The 23084-nt window shown below is 51.9% G+C and overlaps 1 protein-coding gene across 1 annotated transcript; it reads right to left on the minus strand.

Moving 5' to 3' along the window:
• Positions 1-10347: 10347 nt before the first annotated feature.
• Positions 10348-17489, minus strand: PIRT (phosphoinositide-interacting regulator of transient receptor potential channels). The gene is made up of 2 exons (XM_005878860.2): positions 17318-17489; positions 10348-13971 (listed from the first exon to the last, which is right to left on the minus strand). Exons 1-2 carry the CDS (start codon positions 17487-17489, stop codon positions 13556-13558), a joined length of 588 nt encoding a protein of 195 aa, XP_005878922.2. The 3' UTR covers positions 10348-13555.
• Between the last annotated feature and the right edge of the window lie 5595 nt (positions 17490-23084).

A 23084-nucleotide genomic window follows, 5' to 3' on the forward strand; every position in this document is an offset into this window, starting at 1 on the left:
TCCTGCCACGATGCCGCGGGGGGGTGGGGGTGGGGGGAACCAGGCTGGGAGCGATTAGCCGCTGCTTCTCTGCACCATCATTTTCTCCCCTTTATCAAGCTTGGCTTCACCTGGTTACAGCTCCCTGTCCCCTTGCCTCCCCTGACCGCCCTAGGTCCAATTAGGACATGCCAAGCCCGCTCGCCCCCCCACCCCCATGGGTATGGACCACCCCTTCATACATACTCATCCCTTTTTCACAGGGATTTGCTTTTCCAGTCCCCATCGGGCAGGTGTGGAGGGCTCCTGGCAGCCGGGACTGTCTCCTGGGGGCCACGGTCAGCCATACCGGAGCATGGCGGTGCATGGTGAGCGGGCAGAGCAGGTGGTAGACGGAGTGCACATGGCGGCCAGTTCCGTAAGGCAGAAAGGGGGCATTTATGGTCCTGGAGGACGGACCCCAAGGAGTGGCTGCTGACCAGCTCTGGAGGCCGAATGGTCTTTGGGTCTTCTGACAACAACCATCTTAATGGGTGAGAAGCAGATTCCTGTTTAAATCGATAGTGACCCTTACAATGGTGCCCATCATATCTACGGAGGTACTTTGTTGAATTCTCTGTCTCCCTCGTTAGGCTGGGTGTCCGTCTCAGACAGTGAGTGGCTCTGCCTTCTCCTGGTAACCCAACACCCAGTGTTCACTCACTGGATTCATTGATAACTCCTGGCACCCCAGCCTCCTGGAGAGCCCAGGCTGTCTTGCCAGAGTCCCCCACCTCTGCCCAGATACCTGCAAAGCCCCTCCGCGTCTTTCCTTTCTTCTTGGCCTGGTTCTGGGGAAGCAGCGCCCTCCCAATTCCTGCTCCAAGGCAAATCGCTTCCAGATAACACCTTGAAGCCCTGTCCCTCAGGGAAGTGGTTCCTGCATGCCTAGATTGTGTTGCCACACCCATTTGGCTTTGTCATCTGTGTCTGCTGGCTCTCGGCTCTAAACTCACTGCTGGGCACACAGTGGAGGTACCAGGTCTACCACTCCTGGGCATCGCCACCAGGATTCCTGCTGGGCTTGGTGCTCGAATCTGTCTCTTGCCATTTTTCTTGCCATCACCCACTTGCCTCAGGAGCAATCAGCTGCAAGCCTGTTTGCCAGGTCCCAGGGTTGAGTTGCTCAAGGCTCTGTGTCAGTGTCTGTGATCCTGTTCCTGTCCCAGCCAGGCCAGGACCCAGCCCCAGGGCCTCTGCTGGGTGCCCCAGTGCACTAGCTTCAGGGCCAGAGCTGAAGGCCTAACCCCGGGGGCTCCACCGGCAGCTCGGGCTCCGCTCTCTAGAGATGCCCAGAAAGTCAGCTATAAATGAGCAAGAGAAATACAGTTCCTGCCTTCAGGGAGCTCACAGTGGTGAGAGGGAGGAGGGGAATGGGGCAGTTCACCACGTGAATGCATGTAAACATATGACAGACGTGAGTGGTCCGTGGTGAAGGGTGTCCTTCTGATGAGATCATTGAAAGGAAGACGTGGGCCAGGCTTCCCTGAGGAGCTGATGTTTGAGATGAGATCCAAAGGATGTGCAGGCGAGGCTGGATGAGGAGGGGTGAAGAGGAGGAGGCAGCTTTTCAGGCAGAAGCAGGAACATATGCCAAAGCTGCATGGTGGCAGGTGGCACAGCTGCTGTGGCTGGGACAAGAGGAAGAAAGGAGTACAGAGCCAGGTTGGCATCTTCCTCCTTAGAGCACCGGGAAGCTGCTGAAGAGTTTATTATAAAGAGGAGCCTGGCTGCTGTGTAAGACAGACGGGAGGGGCGAGAATTGGCCTGTGACAGGCAATATGCCTGGTTGCAGGAGACCAGGGAAGAGGCGGGGCTGGTGACAGTGGTGATGGATGGAAGTGGATCTACCTGAGAGATAACCGGAGGGTGAAACTGACAGGACCTGGTGACAAGTTCAATATGAAGACGAGGGAAAGTGAGGGCTCTTTGCTGAATGCCGGGTTTGTGTTTTGCAAAGCTGGGTGCTAACGGAGCCTGCTGAGACAGAACATACTAGAAGAGAGCCTGGCCTTGCCTGTGCGGCTCAGTGGTTGAATGTTGACCCACGAACCAAGAGGTCACGGTTCTATTCCTGGTCAGGGCACATGCCCAAGTTGTGGGCTAAATCCCCAGTAGGGGTGTGCAGGAGGCAGCCGATCGATGTTGATATCTCTCTCTCTGATCAATGTTTCTATCTCTCTATCCCTCTCCCTTCCTCTCTCTCTAAAAATCAATAAAAACATGTTTTTAAAAGAGAGAAAAAAATAGAAGAGAACCTGGTGTGTTCGTAAAACCACGAGTTCAGTTTTACGCATAATGCTGTGGATACATCGGTTGGAAGCTCTAGCGCTGAGCTAGCGACATGAACTTGTGAGTCAGCAACAAACTGGTGGTAAGGATGAGATTGCTCAAGTGTCCTTGAGACGGAGCACAAGAAGAGAAGAGGACCTGGGGCGGGTCCCTGAGGATCTCCCGTAACCGCTGGGTCGAGTAGCATGAGCCAGCAAGAGACAGAAAAAGAACATCTACAGAGAGGAGGAAACCGCAAGCTGGTGGTATCTTGAACCTTAAGGAAGAGAGGGGCCGTTTCAGAGAGAATTGAGCGGTCAATTGTGTTCAATGCTATTGAAAGGTCAAGTCTGCTAACTTATCTTCCCAGGGCTAGCGCAAAGGTGGGGGGCAGGGTTCTCAGCAAGTGGCCCTTGGCTTCCCCTCCCTTCTGCAATCTACCTGCCCATTGCTCCTCCCAGCCCGTGGCTGTTGGAGCTGCAAGCAGTTGGGCCCAAGGGTTTGAGCAAGTAGCTGGACTCTTCGGAGACTGGCCAGGGAAACCGGCTGGGAAGTGTTACCGTAGGATGAGGAGAGCTGGATGAGTCAGTGATGGACAGTCCAGATCAGGAATAAAAAGCCCAGAGACCCTGAGAAGAGCCTGGTTCACAGAGACCTGGGTGCTGGCCCTGCGGGAGGGCTGATCCTTGAAGGGGGAAATCCAACAAGGCTGTGTAGGCCGGGCAGCCTGTGTCCCCACGCGGCCCCCTTCAGGCAGGCTGGTGTGGAAGTCACTCCGTGTGGGGAGAAGGGAGAGCAGGGGAAGAGGAAAGGGGGCATTTCCCACACCAGCCTCTTCCCTCCTCTGCCCTTGCTCTGCCCGCTCTCTGCTGGAATGTCTGCCCCAGAGGGCCCTCCTGCAGCTACACGCTCAATGCCACTGTCCCTCCCCCTTTTCCATGCCCTCGCCTTGTTTCGTGACTCTCTGACACCATCTTTTCCATGGGATGATGTCCTTGTTTATGGTCTGCCTGCCCCTCCCATAGGAAAACTCCGGAGAGCAGGACTGTGTGTCCGTTTTGTTATTCCCGTCTCCCCAGCGCCCGGTGCGGCTTTTGGGAGGTGCTCAGTAGCTGTTTGTTGAATAAATGAATGGAACAATGTTGTCTTTCAAAGCCCAACTGAGAACGGGGCTGTGTGACCATCCCAGGCTTGTCCAGTCCATCAGGGAACCGGCTGTGTGTCCACCCCAGGCCTGTCCAGTCCACCTGGGAACCGGCTTGTCCACCCCAGGCCTGTCCAGTCCACCTGGGAACCGGCTGTGCGACCACCCCAGGCCTGTCCAGTCCACCTGGGAACCGGCTGTGTGACCACCCCAGGCCTGTCCAGTCCACCTGGGAACCGGCTGTGCGACCACCCCAGGCCTGTCCAGTCCACCTGGGAACTGGCTATGCGACCACCCCAGGCCTGTCCAGTCCACCTGGAAACCGGCTGTGTGACCACCCCAGGCCTGTCCAGTCCATCAGGGAACCGGCTGTGCGACCACCCCAGGCCTGTCTAGTCTGGCCTCAGCCTCTGGACCTCCCTTCCACTCCCACTCAGGCTCGCCTCATTGTGCAGCAGCCTGTGTGGCCACGCGGCGGCCACACCCACCCAGCCTGTCTCTTCTCACCAGCACCCACTTTCCCAGGAGCCAGCACCCGCTTTCCTCACTCCCTTTCATCTTTTTGTTGGGGTGAACCTGCCAGCGGCTGCTCTGGCACACACGTTCGGAGCCGCTCATTAGTCTGCTTGCTGTGCTGGGCACAGCCCGGAAAGCAGCCACGCCCTCTCCCCGAGGATGGGCAGCCCCCACAGGTGTATGACGTGGGGCTGTTCGCTCTCCCAGTGCATGGGCGCCAGTGGGGTGTGTGGCAGGTGTTCCCAGAGGCATTCCCTGGGGATTCTGACCTGAATTTTATGAGGTTCTGACCTGGATTCTAAGTGAAAATGTGAACTAGTCTGGGAAGGGGCTCCCTCATAATGACAGCAATGCTACAGGGAGAGTCTGCACTCTGTTGCAAAAACGCTTCATTTCTTTGTTCAGAATCAGATCTGTAGGTCGTACCTGAAGAGTCTATTCATGGCTTTACCCGCTGAAGCATGAATCTATTTTAACAGAGGATTGGGGATTCCTGTGTTATGCCCGTATCCTAAGATCCTCTCTCCCTGTGACAGAGATAGTAGCACTTCTGCCCGTTAGTGAACACCTACTCTGCACCATCAGCACTATTACAGTGGGGTCTTGACTTACGAGTTTAATTCGTTCTGAGACCGAGCTTGTTAAGGAGCTCGTTAACTCAAATTACTCTATCAACTCAATGCAAAAAATCGGCTGAGAGACAGCTGGTATCTCAAAAAACTCGTTAGTCGGGACACTCGTAAGTCAAGGCCCCACTGTACCTTCTTTCATCCTGGACAGGACCTGCTGAGGCAATCGCCACTCTCACACAGAACTGGAACCCTGAGGTAGAAATGCAAAGCAAGTCATGTGGTGGAGAAATTCGCTCTTATAGTCAGATTTTGAACCCAGGTCTGGCTAGTGCCAAAGCCTCCGATTTTTCCATGACTGTAACTGCTTTTAATGAAATGCTTACTTTTCAAGCCTGATTTGACGGACATGAAAAGCCCGTTATGAAACTAGCTACCATTAATCGGAGGAGACAACCACATTCTGTGGGGACTGGGCTTCTTGCTGCGGGGAGGGCGTGGGAGGAGATGAGTCCTCAGGAGAGGGGAGCTCAGACTGTGCCAAGGGACCCCACGGAGAGAAAGCTCGCGAAGACCTCACATTTGGGGGAAAGATCACTCTGGTGCAGGACGCAGAATGGGTTAGAGCAGGACACGCCCAGTCAGAGTCACCAGGAAGATGGGTTCCTCCGGCTCCAGTGAGAGCTGTGACAGTGACAATGTCACTCGTGTAGTTGCTGTAACAAGCAAACCCACCATTCTGGTAGCTACACAAAGTAGAATTTGCTTCGTGCTTATGTACTGGTCCAATGTCATGTCCTGGTCTCCATGGGGCTTTCCTAACTGTCACAGTCAGCTGGGGCTGCTGTAACAAAACACCATGGACAGGGGCTTCAGCAACAGACATTGCCCGCCCTCCTGGAGGTGGGAGTCGGCAGATGAGGTGTCTGGTGAGGACCCTCTTGGCTGTGTTCTCCCATTTCCCTGTGGGCTCACATGGCCTTTCCTTGGTACATGGGGGCGGGGGAGAGAAGGCTCTTGTGGTCTTTCCTCTTCTTATCAGAACATTAATCCCATCACAGGGGCTCCACCCTCAGGACCTCATCTAAACCTGGTCACCTCCCAAAGCCCCCGCCTCCCAGTACCATTACACTGGGGGTTAGGGTTTCAACATAAATTTTGTAGAGACACAAACATTCCGTTCATGACACTTCGCTGATGGCTCTGAGCCAGGCTCCTGGCACCTGTCCTCAGCCCAGAGCTAGAAGGGAGTGTGGGGAAGAGCTTCTATAAAGCCCAGGCCTGCAGTTCCACGTCACTTCTGCTCCCGTGAGCCGGGCACATGGTCACACCTGAAGGCGAGGCGTCCTGGGCATGTGGACCTGGTGGGAGGCTGACCTCACTCTTCACTGTGGAGGGAAATATAAATGTTGCTGAGCAGGGAGCTGCCTCCAGGAGGAATTGCCACCCTTGGGAGATATTAAAGTGATAGGACTACAGGCCTTGGTGATCGATTAAGGGTGACAGAGAAGCAAAGCGAGAGGGAGGGTCACACACATCAGAATAAAGTCATTGGCCAGTGTCAGGCTCCTGTTGGCCAGGCTGCACAGTATATAGTACCCCTCCGCCATTCTCCTTCCCCCCCTAATCATCTTACACTCAGTTGTATAGATTTGCATTCTTCTTTGTATGATCTCATTTAGGAGGATATCCAGTCTTGCATAGACTGCCCTGCATAGTCTGTTACATTAATAATAACTATTATCAGGGCTTCATAGAGAGACCCCTTGTGTGAATTAGCCCAGTTAGTGCTTGGAGGAGGCGGGCACTTTCATGGACCCTGTTTGCAGTTGTGAAGATGGGACTTTGGGCAAGTGAAGTAAGTCGTCTAGGCCCAGCGGGGAGTGAGCCGGGTGCTGTCTCCAGCTTCCACACACTCAACCTGTACAGAACACCGTGTGGTCGGGAAGTCTGTGTCCCCTTGATGTTGACAGCCGTGGAGACTGAGACCTGGGAGAGGCAGCTGATCAGCCAGGGGTCTCCTCCCATTAATGGTAGCTAGTTTCAAACGATCAGTCCTTCCTACCACCCTCTCCCACCCTTCCCTGTCTCAGCCCTCAGAGCAGGTGGACAGCCCGAGAGGTTGCAGAGAGCCAGGGGTGCCCTGTGTGAGCACACTCTTTCCCTACCTACCACCCGAGGCCCAGGCCGAGGAGGGTCCCTGCTCCATCAGAGACAGGAGGGCACGAAGTCTGAGCCCCTCGAGGTGGCACTGCTCGTAGCTCCTTCTCCCTTCTTTCTCTCTCCTTAGGACTCAGAGGATGCTCTGAGGTGGAGAACATGTAATGGCACTGATTTGGAACTTATGTATGATAGTCTTTGTCGTAGGTGTAACCAAATAGTTTAGAGGAAGAAAATAGCTCTTTCCCCAGACTTTCCTTGGAAGAGAGAGAGAGAGAGAGAGAGAGAGAGAGAGAGAGAGGGATCTTGTGGTCCTTCCTCTTCTTATCAGAATATTAATCCCATCACAGGGGCTCCACCCTCAGGAAAGGCCATGGGAGCCCACAGTCACCTATATAAGTAGGGATTGTATTGGCTGCAAAGGACAGACCCGAACCACTGGTGACTTACTGTAAGGGCTTATTTCTGCCTCCTGTGGGAGATGGGGCCAGGCAGTCCAGTGGCTCCCCAGACGCCCCCGGGGCGCAGGAGTCTCCCCCCCCCCCCGCCCCCATCCCTCTGCTCTGCTTTCCTGGGCAATGGCTGCTATTCTCAAGATCCGTTCACGGTCCCAACATGGTCTCACCCATGGTGTCTGCACTCAGAGAAGGGGGTGAGGGAAAGAGCTCTGGCAGATGAGGAGTTTCCTTGTCCCCGCCCCCCCAACAATGAGTTTCATATGAATCTCATGGGTCAACTCTTGTCATAGGGGGGCTGAGGAATATCATAGTTTAGCTGAGCATATTGCTGCCCCCAATACAATGGAGGTGTTATTCCCAGGGAAGATGGGGGGGAGGACATTGGACAGGGAAGCAGTAGTCTCTGATACTTTCCCCAGAACACCAGATTCTGGCGGGGGCAGCGTGCTGAAGGCTGGTGAACGGCAGTGTCCTTCTCTGAGACAGGTGATGGAGAGGAGGAGGGGGATGAATTCCATTGGGGCAGGTTGCCTTTAAGCTGCTGGAAGTCTGAAGGTGAAGGTTTTTGTGGCAAGCAGAATAATGCCCCCCCACCCCCGCCCCAAAGATGTCTCTGTCCTCATCCCTGAAACGTGTGAATAAGTTGCCTCACGTGGCAAAAAGGAATTTGCAGGTGTGATTAAGTGAAGGGGTAGATTGTGTCCCCTGCCAAATTCACACTGAAGTGCTGAGCCCAAGGACTTCAGAATGTGACTGTATTTGGAGACAGGGCCTGGAAAGAGGTAATTCGGTTAAAATGAGGTCACTGGTGGGCACTAATTTACATACCGGTGTCCTTATAAGAAGAGGGAATTAGGACACAGGCATGTACAGAGCGAAGGCCATGTGAAGGCACAGGGAGAAGGTTGCCGTCTGCATGCCCTGCCGACACCTTGATCTTGGACTTCTAGCCTCCAGAACGGTGAGAAAACCAGTATCGGTTGTTGAAGCCCCCACCCAGTCTGTGACACACGTGGTGGCAGCCCTGGCGAACTAACACCAGGCTCCGAAAGCGGGGAGGTGGGCGAGGGCTATTGACGTGGCCCAGCAGGACCACCAGGTCCTTCTAAGGGAAGCAGAGGTCGGACTGATGTGGTTGCTGGCTCGGAAGGTGGAGGAGGGGGCCGCCCGCCAAGCAGTGTGGCAGCCTAGAAGCTGGAAAAGCAAGGAGCCGATTTCCCCAGGAGCCCCCAGCAGGAGCGCAGCCCCGCCCACATCTTGATTTGAGTGCCTCCTGTGAGATCCGTTTTGGACTTCTGACTTTCAGGATGATAAGGTCATAAACTGGACACTAAATTTTAAATAAACGTTTAATTTATTTTTTAATTTGAACGACTACGTTGATGATGATTTTCTTTACAGCAGCCACAGGAAGCTGACACATTTTCTAACAGGCATTTAGACACTGAGGATCGATGGGGAGTCACCAGCACGCAGAACAACTGGAGCCCTGGTCCTGGAAGGAACCGTTTGGAGCAGGAGAGCAGGGAGGAGAGAGGGGTCTAGGGAAGGACCCGTGGGGAGACACGTCCAGGAAAGGACAGACCACACTGCTGCTTCTCGATGGCAGGGTCTCCGGACAGACGTGTGCCAGGGGCTGGGTGGGCCGGTGTGGCCCCCGGCGTTGTGTGCAGTCTGCGTAGATGGAAACCTCAGACAGGAGCTGGCCACTCCCCGTGAGAGCTGAGGGCACAGGCTCAGGGTTTTGATGGGGCAGGAGGTAGGACCTGGATATACGATGACCTGGTTTAGCAGGGTCTAGGAGGCCAGGTCCAAGGCTCATCAGTGACTCCTCTCTCGTCTTGAATGGGGCAGGGACGGTCTTTTGAAAAATGGGGAACAGGACAAATGTCCCACAGCACCTCTCCCTGCAGGAAGACTTGGAGTCCAGCAGCTCCAAGCCCTTGAGAAATGATACTGGATCTTGACTGCTGTCTGGTTCCGGGTACTCCCGCGAGAGGTGACCTTGAACTGTTGAGGGGTTATGAACTTGGCCTACAATGTGATGGAAAGGCACAGTAGCCAGGGCCAGGCAGTTCCAAAGCCTCCTGCTGGTCAGCAGGAGAGTCTGGCCTGTGGGACAAAGGCCGGACCAAGGCCCCCGCCTCTGACGGTGTCACTCGTGCTGGTGGTTGGAGACCCCCATTCCTGCCTCTGACCATTCACGTGGCAGAAAACCAGGAGTTCAGGGGATGAGAACATGGGACCTCAGAGGCAGCTTTGGGCCTCAATCTCTGATCGGTTGCTTATGGGCTGTGAGACCTGGGACAAGCTCCTTACTTTTCTGAGCCGTGGTTGTTTCTCTGTAAAATGTGCTAAAAAGGACTGGATGTGGGGGGAGCGAAACCTATGTGAATGCCCCCCGCTGGGTGCTGGCCCCTCAGAATGCTGGGTCTGCCTGGCTGCTGCCTCCTTGTGTCCCCCTGGCTCCTGGCCACCTTCCCGGGTGGTGTTCTGGGCCCCTGATTGCTTCATCCTCCCAGCCTGTCCCCCAACCCCAGCTCCGTTCTTACTTGTCCTGCCCTGCCACGACCCTAGCGCTTTGCTCCCCCTTGGAGGCCTTTGGAGGGCTGACTGGGTGGGGTAAGGGGTGTGGCCTGTGGAGCCAGGCTGCCTGGATTCAGTCCTGGCTGGGTGTTGTCCTAGCTCCGTGTCCCTGTGCCTCACTTACTCACCTGTCAAGGGGAATGATGGTGGTGGTACCCTAGGCCCGAACATTTGGAAAGGATTAAGTGAGTTCATGCATAGAGTGCTTAGAGCAGCCCCTCGTACGTGGTAAACACCCACGGAATGTTTATTCTTTCCAGCCGGGCCCCTTCTCTGTTCTTCCAACTCCACTGCAGAATGTCTCTGCCAGGTGCCTCTTACCTCTCTCCTCCTCCCCCTTCTCACAACCCCCCACCCCGCCTTCCCCACTACCCAAGCCCCCTGGCACTCAGAGGTGTCCCCAGAGGCCTTGCCATGCTCAGGCAGCTCCCTGGCCCACATTTAATACAGACACGCTTGGGGCTCTGGGTTAGTTTTCCAGGGGCCTCCGATCTTGGCGGGTGGAGATAGTGACGATGGGTGGGTGTGGAGGGCAGGCGGGTGGGGCATCACGACTGAAGGTGCTGCAGGAGTGGAAGCAGGAATAACACACTGCTCGCTGTGCAGACCTAGCACCACCCTCTTGTTTTCCCTCAGAGGACAGGGCAAGCTGGGACAAGCAGAAAGTCAAGGACACGAGGAATCTGGTGGGAGCCCAGTGAAGAGAGTCAGGATGCAGACCTAGAGGGGCAGAGAGGCTGGGCTGGGAGAAAGAGGGGCTTAGGAGGAAGGAGGAGGCCATGAGGAGCCCGAGAGCTGAACTGCCACCCTTGTGCTTGTTCCCCGGGACAATGACAGGCTGGCCCAGGTGCTGCCTGCCCCACCCTGGACCACTGACTCATTCGGAAGCTGCCTTTTCTGCCTCTATTGTGGCCTCCCTACTGGACGGATGGGATGGAGAGTAGGGTCATCAGCTCCTGTGAGGCCCCGAGGAACCATGCATGAAACCCACCCTGCCCCTTTTCTCCTGGGCAGCTCCCGGGTTGGGGAGCGGACATGTGGTGATGAGAGGGGCAGCTTAGAGGAATGAATGAGTGGACCCAGTCCCAGGAATTCTGGTGGAGCAGAATGAAACAGCAGGCACTGTTAAATAGAAGAAGTAGAATTCACTGGTAAGGAGCATGTTGAATACAATTCAACATGACATCAATTCCTTTAGGCCTCAGATTCAATTGCACTCTCCGGGGAGAAGAGCGATGGGGGATAATGCAATCCAGCTGGCTGAGCTCGGGGATGCTGGCCCTTCCCGACCCGCGGGCATGAACGCGGTCATGTGGTGGAGCTTTGGTCAGAGACAGGGCATCTGACCTGGGCTGCGTTCACAGGCCAGGCACACCCATACCTCAGGCTTCCACGGGTGAGGCTTTGGCAAAACCCTTTAGTGTGACGCTGGCGTGCTCCTAGGCCCACAGCCGTATAGGGAACCTCAAGGGGGTTGCAGGACGCTTGGGGAGCTGTCCTCGGAGCTTTCCTGTCTGAAAAACTAGCTTGAGGAGCAGGGAATGTGGGCAAGTATCGCTGCAGACTGCAGGGGAGTCCAGAGCTTGGACACTTTCTAGAGTCCTGGCTGTCCCCAAACTTCCTTCCACTAAGACATGGTGGTAGTGACATCCTGGGGCCTCCTCCCACACCTCTGCCCAGACGACCAGCTTTCGGGCAGATGAGTCAAGACACAGGGAGTGTGGATTTCCGTTGAGCTAACTGGGAGACCTGGGAGACCACCACCGCATTTGCTCCCCTGCGAGAAAGCATCAAGGAATGTAGGAATGACATGACAGGGCCACTACTGAACCTGCCTTCACGGCAGAGAAAGGAAATGATCTGCAAGCCGGTCACTGGGGGCACCGGAACTACAGTTAGTGACATAGCACTTGCAACACCCCAGGGTTGATCCTGACCCCCTGTTTGCAGGGGCAGATGGGCTAAAGGACTCAGCCACACTGAATGAAGGACATGACCATTCTGGGTGAAGCTCAAAGGCCACCAGCTCCCTAAACTCTGGCTCCTTGTAGGAAGGGTATGGGATGACCTCATGTCACAGGTACCTGCCTTCATGGAATTTCCCATGATGCAGAGGGAACCAGGTAGAGATGCCTGGAGGGCTGTTGAGAGAAAGGTTGCCATGGTGACCAGGAGGCCAGAAGACTAAGGAGTGAAGGGAGTCAGCTCAAGCCCAGGCTGAGTGCAGGGCAGGACACGTTTTCCTCCCAGCTCCTTATCAGTGCTCTCCACTGGCCGGGGCCTGACCTAGGGCGGCGTGGTGGCAACCTGTCTCAGGTACCCCTCCTCGTCTGTCACCTGAGGGTCTCTGGCCTTGGGAGCACCTTCCAAGTGGGTGCTGTCTGTTTGGCAGGCCCTCAGGAGACCCCCTTCCAGTCTCCCACACACCCCGGAGGCCCTCGGTGTGCCCCAGGAGAAGCTGTCCTGAGGCACTTGGGGGGAGAAGCAGCCACAAGGAGGGGCGAAGTGCAACATTTGGGAGGTTAGAAGAGTTTCTATGCAGTTTCCTAAATGTTCTCATGCTCCCGCCCCCATCCAGCTTACAAAGACAGTTCCTGCTGCCCTAGATGCTGCTCCTTCCTCCTCTTTGCTAGCTCTCATTCTCCTTTTGTTCCCATATTGAATGATGGGGACTCCAGTCTGGGTTAGATGCCCCCTCCTGCTGCCACACCCACCCACCTTTCTCCATCAAGTACGCAGCCCAGGGTATTGCAGTGCCTGCTGGCCGGGCTGTATCTCACATTTTGGGAAGAAGACTAGAGCAGGAACGTGTCTGTCTGCTCCCAGCCCAGGGCCTGACCCATAATATATGTTTGCTTGTTTGGTGGGTGGGGGCAGGGAGACAGATTTTTGAAACTGAATTCCGTCTCTGGAAACCTACAGACCATTCAAATGTGGAATTCTATCCTCTTAGTTTTGATTCTAAATGGCGGTGAAGGAGAGAGCAATCTTATAGAATCCCCCCGAAGCTCATCGTTGCTGTTCTAGAATCAAGGGTAGAGACAAAGAGGATGTTAGGGCCACATGCACTTGTCCTTGGCTAGTTGCCAAGCTCAGAGGGGAGAGTCGTCAAGGAGAAGGAGTTAGAAGGTCAAGGAGAAACTGTGACACCCCTAGCACACCCCACCGACTCTGTGAATACTGTGTAGCTGAGACTTAACTTCCTCGGCTGGCTGACCCAGCTTGTCCAGGGGGTCATGGCTTCCCCAGCTCCTTCACAGTTCACTCTTTGGAATGTTTGATACTTGTGACTTGTCTGGTCTCTTGAAATGCAAGTCAATATCTCACCTATGAGCCGGGCTGGCAAACCCAGGGGTCAGAAGTCAGCCCCCTCTCCCCTCTCTGAAGGACCACTGTTGGTCAGTTTGGTTCTAGAAGGATGCAAATGTGAATCTAGCTCAGGCACTCAGCTCTGTAAACATGAGGCTCTCCTTGGGGCATAGCCCACCCCAAGGAATTTCCCAACATGCATAGCACTTGGCAGAGGGAGTTAGCTGAGTGACTCCTGAATGCATGACAGGGAATGGGAGCCATGAAAGGGGATGGCTGCGGGCAGGATCTAGGGGAGCATCGGTGATAAGACACTAAATGGATGCATCCAGCAATGCGCCCTCACTACATGGAGGGTGGAGTCCCGAGCTCTCTCTTTCCCTCATATCCTGGAAGTGGGCTTGCCTGGATCACTTTATGGCAAACCCCACCACCAAGGCGATGGGCTGTTGGATGTTGGTCATCAGATCTCCTCCTCCTGGTTGAGGTGCAGGACGAGGGGAGGCCAGCAGGAGAGGCCACCATCAGCGATTTAAGAAGAAGGACCGGATGCTCTGGAAGAACATGGACTTCTGCCTCTGCTTCTGTTTCTTCTTGATGATGGGCACCCACACCAGCCCGCACACCATCATCATGAGTCCCAGGGACAGGAACGCAGGCCCTGTCATCTTAAGGACCTTAAGGCTCATAACACCCAGAGTCAGGGTGTAGGCCAAGCAGGTGATGGCCACGCCGAAGAGGAGGATGGCGCCGCCCACGGACATGATGATGATGGGCTTGCGGTAGATCTCCCAGTTACTCCTGGGGGCTTCGGTCCAGACAGACTCACTTCTGGAGCTGATGCACAGGGAGCTGGCAGTCTGGCTGGGCAGCAGGTCCTTGGATTCAGGAGACTTCTCGTCGACCTCCAGGGCTTTGGGGAGAGCCTCCATCGTCACAGCTCCTCAGGACCCGGCATGTGGGACCTGCAGCAGTTGGAAGCAAGGGCAAAGCCAAAGGGTTCCTCACACACCTTCCTGCTCTCAGCATCCGCCTCCAGCCCGGCCTCAGTGGAGGGTCAGACAGGGCTTTTGTGCTGAAGCCAAAGGAAAATCAGATGAGAGCCACATAAAATAGAAACCACTCAAGCTGGTATGCGTTCTTCTTGCCAGAGATAAATATTATATCATCTAATCAAGTTTTTAGTATTTAAAACTGGGAACAGCAGTGCCCATTAAGCCAACAAAATCAGCAGTTTACTGATTGGCATCTTACTTTCAGACTCAATAGCTTTCTAGCTCTGTGATCTTGAGTGAGTTACTTAATGTCTCTGTGCCTCAATTTTCTTATCTATAAAATGGGATAATAGTACCACTTGTAGGGTTTTCAAAAGGGTTCAATGAATTAAGACATGTCATGCATTGGAACAATGTCTAGCATATTGCAAGCCCTCCACAAAGGGTATCATTTGTCCATTAGAGTAGTGATCCTTAATACATAATCGTATGTGTGCGCACGCACAGGTGTAGTGTCTGCTAGTGCTAGGCGCTGCACTAAATACTCTTTCATCAAACTGGAACCTCACAACACCCCTGGGAGGTAAGCATCCTATTTTACAGATGAGAAAGCCAAGGCTCAGAGAGGTGAAGCACGTGACCACAAGGTCGGATTAAACCCAGTCTGCTCTTCTCTGACAACACGGGCTACGTACGGGTTGGAGCCCATCTTTTAGTGCAGCCTGGGATTTTATGTGCTTTGTCAGCACAGGAAGTGAGAGAACGAAGAACTTCCTTTCTGTCCCCCCTCCCACTGCACCCTTCCCTCTCTCCTTTTTCTCCCTCCCTCCTTCCCGTCCACTGGTCACCAACAACAAGTCCAGCTTTCCTTACAACACTGCTATACCCACTCCCTTCTTCCAAGAGGAGCCTGGTGCCTCCCTGGGCACGCTCAGGTGCGCTGCGCTGGGGGACCAGGCGGGCCACTCTCTCCTCTGTATCCTGGATCCACAGCCTCTCTCACTGCTTCCCGCAGGGTCCCTGCCTGCCTGGGAGGAGCTCCCCAAGTAGCGCTCTCTCAAGCCTCTGTTCTTCTCCCTCCTCCAACTGCCTTTGGTCCTTGGTGTCTTTTCCCCTCCTCTGCCAGGTTCCCCGGGGCCTCTGACCCCATCAGCCCCACTCAAACCAGCAGTCACTAATATCCCTCCTGTGAGTGGGATGGGAGAGATTTCTCATCACAGCAAAAAGTTCATTGGGAGAGAAAGTAGGCTATTCTTCCCAGTCACAATGGGTCCCCCTGACCCACCCCAAACAGAGTGAGAACCAGACCCAAATAGGGAGCGGGGTGCATTTTTGGAGACTGTGGCACCAGCCCTGGTGAAAGACAGCTTGGGGTCAAGGAGATGGTGTCTGCAGCGGTGGGTCCCAAGCCCCAGCCCTCTGCACCTGCAGTTTCTTCTTTACTGAGGCACTTCCATAGACGGTCCGTCCCTTTAGTGACTGGGTTGTCCTTCAACACTTCCTACAATGTTAATTTCAGACAAATCCCCTCAACATCCACCCCCTGAACCACCACAGGGTAGTGTTCCCCCCTCCCCAAAGCACATGTTCCCCCTGTCCAGAGCAGCAGGTAAGGCGCCTCCCCTGAGGGAGGGAGGAAGGGGAATGATGAAATTGCCGTGCCTTCAGCATGTGGTGTTCATTCATAGACACTCGTCTCCAAAGACAGAAGTAGGATGACGTGCTTTGGAAGTGCAGACAGGTGTTCACCTCCCTTCAACCCCGCGGAGTATTTGCAAAGCTAAGCAATCATTTTAAAGTGACCTCTTCCCCGGTGGGCTGGGGGCAGGAGAGGGGTCACAGGCATATTAGGAAATCTTAGCCAGGAACCTTGTGTTGGTCATTGCCACCTGGTTCCTTAGGTGGGCAGTCTGACACCTTCAGGAGGGTTTTCTCTGGGTCGCCATTTCCACCACTTTGCAGGGAAAGCCCGGGGCAGAAGGGCTCGCTGCTCAGATGCTGCAGAGGTTATAATGGGGAATCTGGCCGTTTTCCACGGCGCTGGAGGAGAGCTGGGCTGAAGGAGGAAGGGCTGCGCCCCTGAGCCACCCTCGGGGTGTGAGGTGGCCACTGCATCATGAACAGGAAGTGGGCAACTGGGGATGGGACCCCTGCCAGGGATAGCGGTTCCTGGACGCTGAGGGCGGCGGAGAGACTGCCTGGCCTTGCTGGACTGCCTGGCGGAGGGATGCTCTTTATCCCTGTGAGGAGGTCATTAATGTATTCCCAGTTTATAACAGCAGAGACGGAGGCGCAGAGAGGTTCAGGGGTGAGGCCGCAGCCCCCCCACTTCTTATGCGGCTGTGCTAGGACTCAGGCCACGGTCTTTGGACTCAAAGCTCCTTGCCCAGAGCACACTGGTCTGGATGAGTCCAGAGGGTCCTTCAACTCTGACAACGTCTGAATTTTTTCACGTTGGGGCTTCATTCTGCAGTAAACTAGCCTCTCCCTGAAGATGAGTGCCGTAGATAAGTAATTGAACAGTGACTCAGCATACAGCAGGCAAATAAGGTCACTGTTGTTTTCCATAGTGTTACATTTATTTAATTTAAAGGACTATTTTTACTCCGAGATTATGTTCTTCCTTCCTTGTTTGGCATTGCTTCATTTTATGAAATGACCATGAGGGAAGATGATCATTGGTTTTGTTAGTATCTGTATTTGCCGAGCTAAAAGGTTGACTAGCCTGTGCAGATGTCTGCCTATCTATTATCTATCTATCTATATCTATCTATCTATCTATCTATCTATCTATCTATCTATCATCTATCATCTATCATCCACATTTATTTAGCTATCATCTATCATCTAAATTCTAATGGCCCATGAAATCCCCCAAATGGGAACCTTTAACTTAGTTTACTTACTGCCCTGGCCAGGTGGCTCAGTTGGTTGGAGCGTCCTCCGGTATACCAAAAGGTTGTGGGTTCGATTCCCAGTCAGGATACAAACGTAGGTTGTGGGTTTGATCCCAGGTTGGGGCATGTATGGGAGGCAGCCCAGTGATGTTTCTCTCTCACATTGATGTTTCTCTCTCTCTCTCTACCTCCCCTTCCTCTCTCTCAAAAGAAAAAAAAATCAATGAAAAACATGCCCTCGGGTGTCAGGTGAGGATTGAAAATAAACCTAGGGGACTCACTCAGGAAGAGGTGTGTCCGTGGGATAGTGAATGGCAGGCAGGGTGTGGCCGTGGAATGAACACTGTACTGGGAAGAATCACTCCTTCACAGGCCCGGCAAGCACTTAACTTACTTGCAGTGTCCGCATGCGACAGAAAGATCTGGAAAGACTGCGTTTGAACCCAGTTTGCCTTTCTGAGCTCTGGGACTTTGGGCAGGTTACTTACCACCCTGAGGCTTGCTAGCACCACGCAGGAGATACGGATAACAGAGTATCTGTCTCGCAGGGGTGGAGTGACTATCATCTCTCCCAAAACCCTGCTGAGTGTGTGACACATCCCAGGCGTCTAAGAGAAGGCCCTGTTGCTAATAAAATTATTGTCTTTCTTGGTCCCTGTTTCCTCATCGGTCTCGAGAAGAGGTTGGGCTGAGAGGCTTCTAAAGCTGCTTTAGATAGGCCCACGGGTGGTGAATCACAGGTGAATTCTGAGAATGCAGGTTCCCTGGAAATCACCCCCTGGGGGCAGTATGTGTCTTATAACTTTTTATTAAAACCCTAAAAGATTCTATATTTTTCTGATACGAGGGATTCTCAACAGGGCACTACTGATGTTTGGGCCAATTACTCTGTGGTGGGGACTGTCCTGTCGTTGTAGGGTAGTTAGTAACATTCTGGGCTCTACCCACCTTTCAGCAGCGGTTCCCCGCTTCAGTCATGATAATCGAAAACATCTCCAGGCACTGCCAAGTGCCCCTGGAGGGCAAAACCAAGCTGGTGAAGAACCAGTGCCCTAGGTAGGTTGGCCTTCCCTCCCTCCCATCTTCCCTCCCTCCCATCCTCCTCGCTTGCAAACTGCCTCAGGGCCAAGGCTGAGTTTACTCACCCTCCACCCAACAGTGACCCAGGGTGCACAGCCTGGCCCTGCTGGAGGATTTGGCCTTGACGCTGCCGCTCTGTGAGGGACCTGGCAACACCTGGGAGCTGGTCCCTTGGGAAGAGCCATGCTTTCAGGTTTGGATTAAGTTTTGGGGCCTTGGGTTGAATGGGTCCCTAGTCACCTGCAGTGGACTCAACTGTCCACCCAGAACCTCAGCATGTGACCCTAACTTGGAATAAGGGTTTCTGCAGGTGTAATTAAGGTAAGGATCTCCAGGTGAGAGACAGTGGAAGGCCAGAGACGCGGGGCCCCCTGGACTACCCACAGATTTGAATGTTGGCTCAGCCCTTTGGGCATCAATTTCCAAAGGGAGAATAGGTCCTACTCCCCTGGAGGCCACATTTGGAGAGTCAGGAGGCAGATCAGTGGGTGGAACTTATTTGTCGCACGCAGCTAGGAATGGGCACCTGCAGCTGGTGGGCTGGGCTGGGACTACGCAGCCATTGGTAGGAAAGAATGACAATCTCCCCACAGAAAACCATGCAGGAGTCTCCAAACAGGAGGCTGACCAAGACAAGCCAGATACATTTTCATTTACATAAAATGAGATTTCATTTAAATAAACTTCAAAACGCTATAAGATGATTGATGTTATTGGAGGTTAGGATCGTAGTTACCCTTGGCGGGTGGGGCAGTGTCTGAAAGCAGGGGTGCATAGAGACTTTTGGGGTGCAGGTTCTGACTATTGATTTGATAGTAGCTGGTGACATGGGTGTGTCCTATTTGAGCTGCAGACTTTTAATTGATTGCTTTCCTGTCTGTATGTTAGACATTAGTAAAATGTTTAAACAAAGATAATTAAAGGATATGACTTAATGCAATATTTCCCTTTCTTTAGATTCTGACTAGAACAAACCAATGATACAAAGACATTTTGGGATATTTTTGAGGACGTTTGAATATGGATTGGATATTGGATGACATTAAGGATTTAAAATTTGTATTCAGTATGATAATGATATTGCGGACACGTAAGAAAACATCTTTATAAATATTTAGATGCTTCTTGAAACAACATATAGGGATGACATATTGTGATGCTATGATCCACATGAAAATACCAAACTTTAAATCAAATATGACAAAATAAAATTATTAAATCTAGATGATGGATGTATGGAAGTTCACTATATTGCTATCCCTACCTTTATGTAGGTTTGCAAATGTTTATAATAAATTAGAGGCTGAATATGCAAATAGATGATGGTCAAACTATATATATAAAATAGGACTCTGACCCACAATTTGCAGCAACTAGCCCAGGAAACCAACTCCTACTCTACAGACACCAGAGCAAGAAGCCAGCCTCTGTCTATAGTCAGATGTGTAAGAAGCCAGGCTGCTGTCTGTATGTCAGACCTGTAGGAAGCCAGGCTGTTGTCCATAGTCAGACCTGTAGGAAGTCAGGCTGCTGTCTATAGTCAGACCTGTAGGAAGCCAGGCTGCTGTCTGTATTCAGACCTGTAGGAAACCAGGCTGCTTCCATAGTCAAGCCTGTAGGAAGCCAGTCTGCTGTCTGTATGTCAGAACTGTAGGAAGCCAGCCTCTGTCTGTAGTCAGACCTGTAGGAAGTCAGGCTGCTGTCTATAGTCAGACCTGTATTTCTCTCTCACATTGATGTTTCTCTCTCTCTCTCTACCTCCCCTTCCTCTCTCTCAAAAGAAAAAAAAATCAATGAAAAACATGCCCTCGGGTGTCAGGTGAGGATTGAAAATAAACCTAGGGGACTCACTCAGGAAGAGGTGTGTCCGTGGGATAGTGAATGGCAGGCAGGGTGTGGCCGTGGAATGAACACTGTACTGGGAAGAATCACTCCTTCACAGGCCCGGCAAGCACTTAACTTACTTGCAGTGTCCGCATGCGACAGAAAGATCTGGAAAGACTGCGTTTGAACCCAGTTTGCCTTTCTGAGCTCTGGGACTTTGGGCAGGTTACTTACCACCCTGAGGCTTGCTAGCACCACGCAGGAGATACGGATAACAGAGTATCTGTCTCGCAGGGGTGGAGTGACTATCATCTCTCCCAAAACCCTGCTGAGTGTGTGACACATCCCAGGCGTCTAAGAGAAGGCCCTGTTGCTAATAAAATTATTGTCTTTCTTGGTCCCTGTTTCCTCATCGGTCTCGAGAAGAGGTTGGGCTGAGAGGCTTCTAAAGCTGCTTTAGATAGGCCCACGGGTGGTGAATCACAGGTGAATTCTGAGAATGCAGGTTCCCTGGAAATCACCCCCTGGGGGCAGTATGTGTCTTATAACTTTTTATTAAAACCCTAAAAGATTCTATATTTTTCTGATACGAGGGATTCTCAACAGGGCACTACTGATGTTTGGGCCAATTACTCTGTGGTGGGGACTGTCCTGTCGTTGTAGGGTAGTTAGTAACATTCTGGGCTCTACCCACCTTTCAGCAGCGGTTCCCCGCTTCAGTCATGATAATCGAAAACATCTCCAGGCACTGCCAAGTGCCCCTGGAGGGCAAAACCAAGCTGGTGAAGAACCAGTGCCCTAGGTAGGTTGGCCTTCCCTCCCTCCCATCTTCCCTCCCTCCCATCCTCCTCGCTTGCAAACTGCCTCAGGGCCAAGGCTGAGTTTACTCACCCTCCACCCAACAGTGACCCAGGGTGCACAGCCTGGCCCTGCTGGAGGATTTGGCCTTGACGCTGCCGCTCTGTGAGGGACCTGGCAACACCTGGGAGCTGGTCCCTTGGGAAGAGCCATGCTTTCAGGTTTGGATTAAGTTTTGGGGCCTTGGGTTGAATGGGTCCCTAGTCACCTGCAGTGGACTCAACTGTCCACCCAGAACCTCAGCATGTGACCCTAACTTGGAATAAGGGTTTCTGCAGGTGTAATTAAGGTAAGGATCTCCAGGTGAGAGACAGTGGAAGGCCAGAGACGCGGGGCCCCCTGGACTACCCACAGATTTGAATGTTGGCTCAGCCCTTTGGGCATCAATTTCCAAAGGGAGAATAGGTCCTACTCCCCTGGAGGCCACATTTGGAGAGTCAGGAGGCAGATCAGTGGGTGGAACTTATTTGTCGCACGCAGCTAGGAATGGGCACCTGCAGCTGGTGGGCTGGGCTGGGACTACGCAGCCATTGGTAGGAAAGAATGACAATCTCCCCACAGAAAACCATGCAGGAGTCTCCAAACAGGAGGCTGACCAAGACAAGCCAGATACATTTTCATTTACATAAAATGAGATTTCATTTAAATAAACTTCAAAACGCTATAAGATGATTGATGTTATTGGAGGTTAGGATCGTAGTTACCCTTGGCGGGTGGGGCAGTGTCTGAAAGCAGGGGTGCATAGAGACTTTTGGGGTGCAGGTTCTGACTATTGATTTGATAGTAGCTGGTGACATGGGTGTGTCCTATTTGAGCTGCAGACTTTTAATTGATTGCTTTCCTGTCTGTATGTTAGACATTAGTAAAATGTTTAAACAAAGATAATTAAAGGATATGACTTAATGCAATATTTCCCTTTCTTTAGATTCTGACTAGAACAAACCAATGATACAAAGACATTTTGGGATATTTTTGAGGACGTTTGAATATGGATTGGATATTGGATGACATTAAGGATTTAAAATTTGTATTCAGTATGATAATGATATTGCGGACACGTAAGAAAACATCTTTATAAATATTTAGATGCTTCTTGAAACAACATATAGGGATGACATATTGTGATGCTATGATCCACATGAAAATACCAAACTTTAAATCAAATATGACAAAATAAAATTATTAAATCTAGATGATGGATGTATGGAAGTTCACTATATTGCTATCCCTACCTTTATGTAGGTTTGCAAATGTTTATAATAAATTAGAGGCTGAATATGCAAATAGATGATGGTCAAACTATATATATAAAATAGGACTCTGACCCACAATTTGCAGCAACTAGCCCAGGAAACCAACTCCTACTCTACAGACACCAGAGCAAGAAGCCAGCCTCTGTCTATAGTCAGATGTGTAAGAAGCCAGGCTGCTGTCTGTATGTCAGACCTGTAGGAAGCCAGGCTGTTGTCCATAGTCAGACCTGTAGGAAGTCAGGCTGCTGTCTATAGTCAGACCTGTAGGAAGCCAGGCTGCTGTCTGTATTCAGACCTGTAGGAAACCAGGCTGCTTCCATAGTCAAGCCTGTAGGAAGCCAGTCTGCTGTCTGTATGTCAGAACTGTAGGAAGCCAGCCTCTGTCTGTAGTCAGACCTGTAGGAAGTCAGGCTGCTTCTATAGTCAGACCTGTGGGAAGCCAGGCTGCTGTCTCTAGCATCCAGCCCAGCAAGCTACACGGTAACCCAGGACAACTGACTTTTGACAAATGCACCAAAGTAATTCAATGGGGAAGGGAAAGTCATTTCAGCAAATGGTGCTAGAACGACGGGAAGTTCACATGGGGAGAAATGGGGCAACTCCACCTCACACGACCAGCAAATATTAATCAGGACGAATCACAGACATGGCTTGAACATAAATGTAAAACTATAAAACTCTTAGAAGAAAATATCTTCGTGACCTGGTGGCAGGCAAAATTCCTTAGACAGGACAGAGAAGGCAATAACCAAGACAGAAAAAAAAAAATAAATCAATAATTTAGATTTCAGCATAATTGAAAACTGCTCATTAAAAGTGACTAAGAAGAAAATGAATAGGCAAGCTATGGACTGGGAGGAAATTTTTGCAAAATATGTATTTGTTAAAGGATTTGTATCTAGAATACATAAGAACTACTACATTTGATTAATAAGAACACTAACAGCCTAATTTAAGAAATGGGCAAAAGATTTGGACAAGCCCTTTTCAAAGGAAGACAAATAAATGAACAAGAAAAAGTGCTTGAAATTGATATTCAACAGAAAAAAATGCAAATTAAAACTACAATGAGATATAGCCACACATTCACTGGAATAATTAAAATTTAAAATCTCATAATACCGAACAGTGAGCTGTGGTACAAGA

Source organism: Myotis brandtii, unplaced genomic scaffold, assembly GCF_000412655.1.
Source record: "Myotis brandtii unplaced genomic scaffold, ASM41265v1 scaffold573, whole genome shotgun sequence".
Classification (NCBI taxonomy): domain Eukaryota; kingdom Metazoa; phylum Chordata; class Mammalia; order Chiroptera; family Vespertilionidae; genus Myotis; species Myotis brandtii.

Coding starts and splice junctions, on each gene's coding strand:
- PIRT (XM_005878860.2), bottom strand. CDS start 17,489: ATGATAGTCACTCCACCCCTGCGAGACAGATACTCTGTTATCCGTATC. Junction 13,972..17,317: donor GTCGCATGCGGACACTGCAA/GTAAGTTAAGTG, acceptor GGTCCTGAGGAG/CTGTGACGATGGAGGCTCTC.